At 36.1% G+C, this 10,550-nt stretch overlaps 1 protein-coding gene across 4 annotated transcripts; it reads right to left on the bottom strand.

The window, feature by feature from the left end:
* Positions 1-2,160: 2,160 nt before the first annotated feature.
* On the bottom strand, positions 2,161-8,671 carry LOC149008543 (uncharacterized). 4 transcript variants are annotated; one of them, XM_089166203.1, is made up of 5 exons: positions 8,395-8,671; positions 7,772-8,097; positions 6,400-6,847; positions 5,730-6,001; positions 2,161-4,005 (listed from the first exon to the last, which is right to left on the bottom strand). In XM_089166203.1, exons 2-5 carry the CDS (start codon positions 8,072-8,074, stop codon positions 3,667-3,669), a joined length of 1,362 nt encoding a protein of 453 aa, XP_089022329.1. In that variant the 5' UTR covers positions 8,075-8,097; positions 8,395-8,671; the 3' UTR covers positions 2,161-3,666. The 4 variants fall into 4 exon arrangements, with proteins under 4 accessions (XP_089022329.1, XP_089022326.1, XP_089022328.1 ...); XM_089166202.1 differs by having other exon boundaries at positions 2,163-3,157; positions 3,638-4,005; positions 7,772-8,671; XM_089166201.1 differs by having other exon boundaries at positions 2,164-3,179; positions 3,638-4,005; positions 7,772-8,671.
* Between the last annotated feature and the right edge of the window lie 1,879 nt (positions 8,672-10,550).

The following is a 10,550-nucleotide window of genomic DNA, read 5'->3' on the forward strand; positions in this document are numbered from 1 at the left end:
ACTTGCTTTGTCACTGTTAATATCATATTATATCGATGGTTCAATTGCAATTTCATTAGGATTTTAATGAACTAATAACAAAAGTGGCATGGGTTTGTTCGTATCAAAATTGTACCACTAGACGCCGCATTTAAACTGTTTTTTCAACACTGATAGAATACTGAAACCGTTTTGTTTTTGCAAATGTCGAAACCGTACCGTACCATGTAAATTCAGTATGGTACAGCTCTGGTTTTTTATATTTAAAGTTGGTACTGTACTGAATTATCAAAACCGTACCAATTGACACCCTTACTCGTATTAATATTAAGAAAAGAGTTTTGTACGTGTGAATCCCCTTAGTGGACTAATATTGGATCCCCTAATAATATGAAAAACCAATATGGTAAGTTATAAAAGTTAAAATACATGGTCGTTATCCATGGGAAAAAAAGAAAAGACAAAAAACAAAGTCAATTGAATGATATATATATGTTCTTCACTTGAAAAAAAAATCCACTGTCGTGAGCAGCAGTACAATTTTAAACCAAATAGAAAATTGTGGTTAAAGGTCTGATTTTAATTTTTAAAAAAATCTTTAGTTTGGAAAAAAAATAAAAAAAGAAAAAACTAAGTTAATTGAATGACTTTGAACACTGATTTAATTAATGACCTCTAAATCAAAAGGAAATGTATATCAAAAAAATAAATTCTTAGTTATAATTGTAAGTGGTATGCTCTACATCTATCTGATTGGGGAGAGAGAATATAGATGTTCCATTATCACTATTATCCTCCACATTTTGTGAACATAAGTTACCCTTCTCGGCTACATCAAATTCCATAAACTTGGCTGTTTGAGAATCAACGATTCTGGTACCTCCACAGGGATTATAAAAACGATACCCCTTGGAATGATCAGGATAAGAAATAAAATAGCAATGAGTGGTTCTAGGTTCCAATTTTCCCAATGTTGGATTACGTGTGGGTCCCCTAAGTGGACTATAAACTAATATTGGGTCCCCTAAGAACAATATATTACGTGTAGGTCCCAACCACACTAATGCCATTAACCGCCTTTAAGCATATTCAAATTGCGAACATGAAGGAACCGAAACATACCCCTCATGTTTTTAATACATTGTGTTATATATGTATTAGGCATTTCAATCACAACACAATGTATTAAATAATATAAGCAGTATTTTAGTCCCTTCACATGTTTGCAATTTAAATATACTTAATAGCGAGTAACGTGGTTAGTGTGGTTACACCCCACATAATATATTGCAAAAACCCAAATGTAAAAAACTCTAAAGTAAATGAATCCAAAAAACTTTTTTTTTCTTTGACTTTGACATCCAGAAAAGGAAACCTTTCTTTCATATATGTACCGCTCTATGTAATGAATTATAAGAAACTTTTCTTTTCTTTTACCAATTGGCCATCAAGGAAAACGAATCTAAGAAAATTTTCTCCCTTTTTTTTCTTTTGGGTTGAACATCTAAGGTGCCTTTCATACATGTCCTTTCTTTTTTTTTTTCTTTTTGATAAAATATTTATTTTATATATTTGCATTATTACACATTGGATAAGTTTATCAAGACTTAACTTGTTCTATATGGTTTCTCCAAATATAATTCTCATCTAAAGATAGAATTAGAAATCCTATTCATATGGTTGACGTATTTTATGCGAGTAGGAATTGAGTCATTGAGACATAAGTACAAGTACACATATCATGTTTACCAAAAAAAAAAAAAGTACACATATCATGTTTGTGTAAATAGAATATGTTACAAAAAAAATAGAATATGATAACAATCATACATATGTTACTCAATGTTGTCACTTGACAGTTCTTAGTAGCTATAGTGTCCTGCTTCCTTCTTCTCTGCGTTGGAAGGAGAAGCCATCGCGTGAAGGCAGTCTCCTTGCCAAGTAGGACTGACTGACTGACTTATTTCTACTACTTGGTTATCCAATCTTTGTAACTCGAACTTAACTTGCTCTTTTCTATTGAAATGAAGGTTGATTTACCAAAAAGTAATAATAATAATGTTGAGTTCAAGACTGATAACCAACTGCTAGTGAAGATAACCTCCATATAAGTTTCTGGGCTTTAAGCCCACTTATGTGTAGTGATCCAACTCCGTTGCTGATGCAGAATGCACTCTTTGAGAGGCCAGAATTCCAATGAATGGTTACTAGAGCCCTGCGCAGCCACATACTCGGCACCTTGATGCATAAATTCTCCTTTTACTACCCAAAAAATGAAATTCTCGTTGATGGGAGTAGTGAAACAGTGAAGAAAAGGTTATATGCACATAGGTGTATAAGAACAGGAATGGGACAATTTAATTAATGGGGGTGATTTCCAATGTTATGGTGAGGTGTAGGTCAAAGATTGGCAAAGGAATAAGGGTTGACTATGAGAGAATTAAAATAGGGATAAATTAATTATTTTGAGGCTGGTTGGGTTACTTGAGTCTGGAGATTTCAAAAATCTAAATATTTAAAATCATTATGATTCATAAAATTAATTGTTTGATTAGCTTGAATCTTCGGAACGAAATATGCAGACTCATCCTTAAAAAACATTTATACAAATGTTTAGCACTTTTATAGAGATTTCATCTGGATTTTACCTCATTCCCATAAATCTACAAATTCACGTTTTTAGTGTACAAAGGTGATCCCCATACACAACCAAACAAGTATAAATCTCTCATTTGTGAATTCAAAATTTGGATTCATGTAACCAAACAAGTCCTCAAATATTTTTAAAAAATATATAAGAGCATTTAAGAGCAAACTTAACTGCAGATGACTTGTAATTTACATATATGCCATGTAATTTATGAGGCAATAGTGGGTGGTCAAGAATTTTGCCCCAAATATAGCGGGTGACGATTACATTCAGTTCTTTTCTCAGCATTTTAACCTCGAAAACGTTCCTGTGACTCCAGAACATGAATAATCCATAATCCAAAACCTTAATATCATTTTCTGTTTACAAGGAAGAGATCTGCAGCTAAGCAGAACTAGCTATAGCATATAGCTAAAAAGAACATAAACCATTGTCATCTCCAAGGTAGCATGTACTAAGGATCCCTCCTACTGAAAACCGGAACCAAACGCACTTACCTGGACTTACTCCAAAATCCAGCACAGAACCCTGACCAACCAACATTTGAGCCCTGAAAATTAGGGAATAAATATTTTAAGCTGAAAACAGAATAGAACGAACTTTGCAATACCCATGAAGTTCTCACTTCATACGCAACCACCCATTTATAAAAGGGGCTGGTGCTCCAGAAAAGATGCAGGGTTGTGTGAGGGGCGGGGTTGGAGTCAGTCCTAAGCTCTTGCAGTTTGCACAAGGTCCCCTCATACTTTGACCCCAGGGCTATCCCTGAGCCCTAACCTTAAAGCATAATAAAATGAGCCACCCAAGAGGCACCCGGAACCACAATGGTCGAGTACGTTTACTAATTGTTCTTCTACCAAAAGAGTGAAGTTCTATGATTGAACACCAGACGTCAAACTAAGAACAGACAAGTTTTTTTCCCCTTTGCTTGGAACCCCCCCTTGAGGAAATGGAGAAGAACAAGTGCAGACTTTAAGACTGGTTAGAAAAGTGCATTAAATAACTCACCAAATTCTAACCTTCCATTCTGATTGATATCAATTGAATGCTTTCCCAAAATCCTCACGCCTCTGCGGTTGGAAGTCACCATAGGCATCATGAGACCTTGGAATGGGATAATTTTCAACTGGATACGGGTACCTCCCCCTTGTATCCATAGGTATATTAGACCCTGCAAAGGACGGATTGCCTGGTGAGCGGCTATAGTCAGTGTAACCGGGATGGTTGTAACCACCAAAGCCCGGTGCCAACATATGCTGCCGTGCCTTTTGCCGCCGTTGGAGATCAAAGTGAAGAAACTCTTCCCACTGTTTTGCATGCATGCTCCTTAAGATATCCAGTTTCTTCATGTAGTTCTCTCGGATTTCCATGATTACCTGAGAACAAGAAGTCGGTGAGTCACAATTTCTGAAGGAACAAAGCCAAGTCAGGAGCAAAGCAAGCTATACCTGCAGTGAAAACAGAAATCTGTTTTTACCAATTGTCATGCATCAAAGATATTAGAAACTAAAATTACAACAAGTGAAATGATGACATACTACCTCTTCAGCATGTTAGCAAATTAAATTGTCCCACACGAACTCACCTAGGGGAAAAGTAGTATGCACGTAGTTTATGGATACACGAAATAAATTCCAGATGAAAATACATTAAGCGAAAAAGAAACCCATAAATATTTACTACCACATGCCCTGAATGTTATTCACAGATTGAGTCAAAATTTCTGCAAAGAAGAATCTCATAACAAAGCATGCACTGGACTAACAAAGGCCCAAGTCAGTAGAAGACCACAGTGGAAGACCAATGACTACAGGTGTCCAAGGAAAAAATCAATGTCAAAATAAAACCCAACGTTTATTGTCATGATAAAAACAGTCAAAGTGAGAAGAAAAATAAATCACAATATTGGAAATCATATGAATACCATAGACAACTTCAACCGTAAGTGCATAATGTTTATTTCAAGTGAACCATGAACCAATTCAAAATTTTAGTTCACATTAACCATGGCAGCAAACACATAATATTTATGTCTGTGTCAAACCATGTGATGCAGTTAAGGTTACCAGTTACCAATTGGGTCACTTGAGGCTCAGAAGACTTTATTTTGGCCCATGGTTGGGCTAAATAGACCCAAGGGTTCCTGTTTTAAGGTTTATCAGTGTTATGAGCCTAATTTATAGGCCCATTACGCTGAGAGTCAGTGCATGGGCATTGTAACTAAATTAAGTGTTTGAGTTAGACTATAACTAGATAAAATTCTGTTTTTGAGTTTATTTTCTATATTGTGTATCAAAGTGATTAATAGTCCTTTAAAGGAATTTTATAAAGTGTATGTATAAGTAAGACATCCCCCATCAGTTACATAGATAAAGTAAAAAGAAATCTAAAAGTTTTGTTGCTGTTGACCAATGCATATGGGATTGACATCTCAAACCAGGTTTTCTCTCTTCTTCTCACTTCTTCCTGCCAAGAAGGTTGAACTCCTCTATCTTCCCTCAACTTCCACCAATCGGATCTATTTTTACATTGGCAGTAATTTCTAACAATCAGAAACCCTAGATTCTGACATTATCTTTCAAAAACTCAGAGACCTGACCCTAATTTTCTGACAGTTCAATTCCAGCAGAGTTTCCACTATTAAAACTTAACTGCACCCCTACAACATAATCAAATTCTAGCATCAATCCCTACTTCCTTCAAACAATAAATTTAACCTATAAGAACTTAACAGTCATTGCAGACACTGGTTAGGCTTCTAGCTAAATCCCTCTCAATCTGCAACTACATTACCATGCCAATTGATTATGGAAAAATTCCATGTTTTAGAATGTTACAAATTGCAATAGTATAAAAGAAACAGCTGTCTGCAACTCTAAAATAATAGCAGCTTATAAATTTTAAGCAAATGACAACATCAACGCAATACAGTTAAAATTTAAGGTGGTGAGACAAAATGATCATAAACCAAAGGATATATGGTAAATGCTCCCACGCAATCAGAGAAAAGGTTGGGGATATGATACATTTTCCGTGCATTTACCAATAAGCCACTTGATATTCGAACCACAAATGCAATAACATAAAGAAATAAGAATACCTCACGATGCTTGTAATTTTCTTCGTCTTCTTCCTTCTCACAAATTCTTCCAAGTTCCATTGCCTCGCTCTTAAACTCCAATTCTAATTCTTCCAATGTCTGAGGATGGACAGGATATTCAAAATTATGGCCAGAGTGCATGTCAGGCTGTCTCTCAGAACCCCATCCATCATTATCAGAGACACCCACGCCCTGAGTATGAACATCATATGCATATCCCCCTGGTGATTTTGAATGGCTTGAACGTCTTCTAGCTCCATCACTACCATAAGCTTCAGGAAATGAAGAGTACATTAAGTGTTATCCCATTTTATTTCCAGCTGTCTAACATAGATGGTAGCCTTAACTACACACTCTATCTTACAATCAAATTGTGGACCCATCCAACGCAAACAGTCCGGAAACCTTTTCAGTAAATAATTTCATTTTGGGGATAATCCGAGCAATTCACACCCATGACCCACACCCCAACACTACTTTCACAACCGAACACATAATGCCTGAACTTACCTCTTGCTGCAAAACAAAATGATAAGAACAAATCAACACTCCTAACCAGTCAACGACTAAAACCAAACAGATACGCAACTTTATAAATTCCTAACAAGCTCTGAGCATGGATTTACCAGCTTGGTATAGACGTCGTAAATACACTGTATGCTGTCCCTACCTTGTGGTGAGCTCCTTGACAACATTTTCAGATCCTTGCGAAGATGGTCCTCCACAACTTTGTCCTGTCCACCAAACTTCTGTTGGAATTGTAATGCCTTACATGGACTAAGAAAAGACCTTTGTGTCTCTGAACGACCAGTCTGCAAGCCAACAGGGCTTTCCTCAGATGACTTGGATCTAATTCTTTGAGAACTAGAAGAACCCTTTTTGTTGCTTTCTTCTTTAATCACCTTGTGCACGGCATCCACACCTTTTGACAAGCATAGCCTATCTTTACCACTAACAATGAGAAATTTCTCCTCCATTTTTATTTTGCATCCAATATCCTTTTCAATCTTCCTAATCACTTTCTCTGTGAAAAGTGCTTTTACATGTTTTTCTCTAGCAGGGACTCGTTCAAAGAAATCTTGAGATTTGCGATTGGCTCCGAGAGTGGTTGGGCAACCCTAAAATTTGATCCATGACACAAAAGGGGTGAAACAACATGTTTACTCAAAGGTGTAAACTAAAGAAACATAGACAGAAAGCAAGCAGCAGGAAATCCTCCTCCCCTTCCTCCCCCCCCCCCAAAAAAAAAAAAAAAAAAGAAAGAAAGAAAGAAAGAAAAGAAAAGAAAAGAGACATTCTCATAGATGTCCAGTCTATGAAATTACTAAATACTACTCCAGAGTTGTACAAAGAACCAAAACTCCAAAGGACAATATTTCTCCAGGTGTTGGTAGTAACAAATTCTTTTCTAGTTGGACTTGGAAGCAGAGGAGTGGGAGAAACTTTAAATGAAGGACAAGTAACCTCCTACAAATATTTTAAGCGAAGAAAATTAAGATCTTAGACGCTTATTTACCATGGTCTTCTCTAAGATAGTGAGAAGTCAATGAAACTGAGTCACAAATCTCTTACTTACATAGGTATAAAAAAATGAACACATTTTTTTCCCCTAGGAGAGGGGGGTTTGAGTTGTTCAGAGGCATTGAAATCTCTCCCCTGATATGTGCTTGAAGCAGAAAACAAATACTACACAACAATACTGCTATAGATAAGGTAGTAGATAGTATCATATAGGACATTAGATAATAACCAATCTAAGTCGAAGTGATCATAAAGACATGTTTAGTATCATATAGGACATTAGATAATACCCAATCTAAGCAAAGTCGAATTAATCATAAAGGCATGTTTCAAGTCCAAAATTTAAAATGTCAGGCCAGACATTCTTTCTTTGGACCACTCGCTTCATTATATACTAGGATCTGTCTCCTAAAAATAACAAATAAAATAAGGCACCATTGTGTATGGTAACTGTTGAAAATGAAAATGAAAAAGAAAAAGCCATAGTAATTGCTGCGGCATTTCTGATGAAAGCAGCATACCTGAGTAAAGTGACCTGAATCTCCACATATTTTGCAGATCATTTCTTCCTCCTTCCTTTTCTTCCAGTTCCTCTCTGTAGCCTTAGATTTAGCTTCCCATACCTTAGCCTCTCTGCTAGTAAAATCAGTTGGGACAGCATTTGGATCACGACTCTCCTCCTCTTCATCAGAACTTGCGTGTGACCTTTTGTTACCTTTTGCTTTATCTTGTGAAGTGGTGCTAGTTAATACAGGTGGACCGGTATATTCCTTATAAATATCATTAAAATCATCATCCATGTCAGATGTCGATATACTTGCCATTGGAGAAGTGTAGGAATTCAATCCTGCATCATCCATTACCCAACACTTAAATCAAAATCTGGTGAGCGTGTGAAGGTGAGATGAGCAGTTATAGAGATAGAGAAGATAACAATAGCGGGAAAGAAGAAAAAAAAAAAAACAATGAGCAGTTAACAATAGAGAACTTCTCCGAAAAAGAACAATGAGCAATTAAACAGTGGATAATAATTCAGACAAAGCAATCTCATGCCGCAGAATTACTCAGTGATTCAAACTTTGGCGAATGACCTATAAAGACAACAATGGAGAGCAAAAAGCAGTTAAATCGAACGAGTAGTTACAGTTCTCAGCTAATGGAGGTTGAAGTTCTCGAATCACACGTAATAAGATTCTGTTGATCCCCAATCCTCTAGTCTTCTGAGCGAATTGTTTTCTGCTTCTTCCACCTCTGTAGACAGGATGGTTCTCTAACGAAACCCGTAATTCAGCCCGGCGCTCGAGTGGATGGTTCGCTACCGCATTTTACAGTTGGTTTTGGCCGAAAGATCTTCCCCTCTCATCAGCTTGAGAGAAACAAGCAACGAGCAAGCCCTAGCTTCCAATCGGAGATACTCCAGTCTAAAATTGTTTCAAGAGTTATTGGGTTGGGGAGGGGATGTGTTTCATTTGGCTCTCTACTTCGGCTGGGCCTGGTTGGGCCGCATAGGTACCAACAATAGCCCAGTCAGCCATGAGTTCGGATCACCTCCTTACGGGGGAACGTGACTCAATCGCACATATTGTGTGGGGCCCATATTAAACATTTTTACTAAGGTTTCCACCTCTATATCAGTCCTACACAACATGTGAGGTTAAAAAGGATTAGGGTTGCACCATGTGCTCACCTTATGGGAGGCGATTCAGACTCCCTCCTACGATGTTTGCAGCATAGACTAGTCATTGGATATATTCAATTTATTGAAAGGACTGTTTGTGGAATAAAATATACTGGATTCAAAAAATACCATCACAGGGTTACTCAGTTGGTAAGACCAACACCTCTTATTAAAAAGGTTGTGGGTTTCATTTTGTCTGATGCTATATCATGCAATACCCCATCCCGATATATAAAAACCGTATGTTTTTCCAAAAGAAAAGGCACGGGGGGGAGTCTAGTCTTTTAATTGAAGGTTGAGTCACTTTAATGATAAATAAACAAACTTCCTTAAATTAAAAAAACCTATTTGAAGATATGGCACTCAATTTTTCTAATACCATGGGGTGGATCAAGAATTTAGCATTTGGGGGGGGGGGGTGCATGATGACCTTTCTACCATTGTCCTTAGCTTTAAATTTGTTATCCAATAAGGAGGGACCAAATATTAATATTTCACACTGGAAAAAAAAAAACAAAAATAGCTCAAAATGGGCGTCTACGAAGAAAAAAAATACTAAGGGGCTGAATCTGTAGCATTGGGGGAACTCTACCATTGACCATGCGTAAAAAAATCTCACCAATTTGGATGGCATTTGCGTGGTAAATATAAAAGTAAAATTGTGAGTTCACTTCAACCCATAGAAAATGAAGAGGCCAGTCCTTAAGAATTGTCGTATGTGTAGCAAACCCTCCTTACACACATAAATTGTGGGTTCGTCTAATTTGTTATATGAAAAGTTTACAGTAAATATTTAAGACTAGTTTGATAATCCATCAAAAAACAGTTTTTAGAGTGTTTTTGTTTTGAGAAGCATAAAGTTTAGCAAAAATCGTTTGTTTCATATGATTTTTGCAACATAAATTGAAAGTTATGGAATTTTTTGCTTCATGAAATATTTTTGATGCAACAACTATTATGTTTGTTTCTCAAAGCAAAATTGGGTTTAAATGAAACAATTTTAGAGTAAGTATTTATGGAATTTGACACTCTAAATATAACAATGACAATTTTGTATGATTTTCAAAATTTTATACTTTCATAAATAAGTAACGCCTAAAAAAGTGTTTATGCTTGAATAAGCACTAAGAACTGTTTCTGGTGTTTCTTGATGTAGAAACTCTTGAAGAATTATCAAGGGGATCTTAATTTTCCTTATTTTTAAGTAAGAAAAGGAATAAGTTTCATTAACATATTAAGAAGAGGCCTAAGCATCATTTAGGCCACTGAAAATTAAATTAATTATAACTTATCCTAACAAACAAAAAAAATCCTCATTTCTTCACAAGGATCACAACTAGAGGTTTTACTATTTTTTATTTCTTTTGGATAATGATTAAGGATCAGATTTCAACGTCACACAATGTGAAACATGTTATGCTTAGTTATGGTGTATGAATGTATCTGGATGGCGAAGTTTCATTATTATAAGTTCCACTCACTAATATACAATCAAGATAAGATAAAAGATTCAAATAGTTATTGTCACACAATATGAAAATGGGAACTGATTCTCTTTGCATGTCTTTTTTTCTGTTTTTGGGTTGGGAATCGATTCTCTTTGGATGTTACATTCCTATTAT

Source organism: Hakea prostrata, chromosome 8 (assembly GCF_041222555.1).
Source record: "Hakea prostrata isolate BN-2017 chromosome 8, UWA_Hpros_2, whole genome shotgun sequence".
Lineage (NCBI taxonomy): Eukaryota > Viridiplantae > Streptophyta > Magnoliopsida > Proteales > Proteaceae > Hakea > Hakea prostrata.

Bases quoted from the DNA above. Each gene is read 5' to 3' on its own strand.
- LOC149008543 (XM_089166200.1), bottom strand. From the start codon at position 8,110: ATGGATGATGCAGGATTGAATTCCTACACTTCTCCAATGGCAAGTATA. The intron at 6,848-7,771 runs GTATGCTGCTTT...ATCAAATTTTAG, and splicing joins ATTCAGGTCACTTTACTCAG to GGTTGCCCAACCACTCTCGG. The intron at 6,002-6,399 runs GTAGGGACAGCA...CATTTCCTGAAG, and splicing joins GTCAAGGAGCTCACCACAAG to CTTATGGTAGTGATGGAGCT.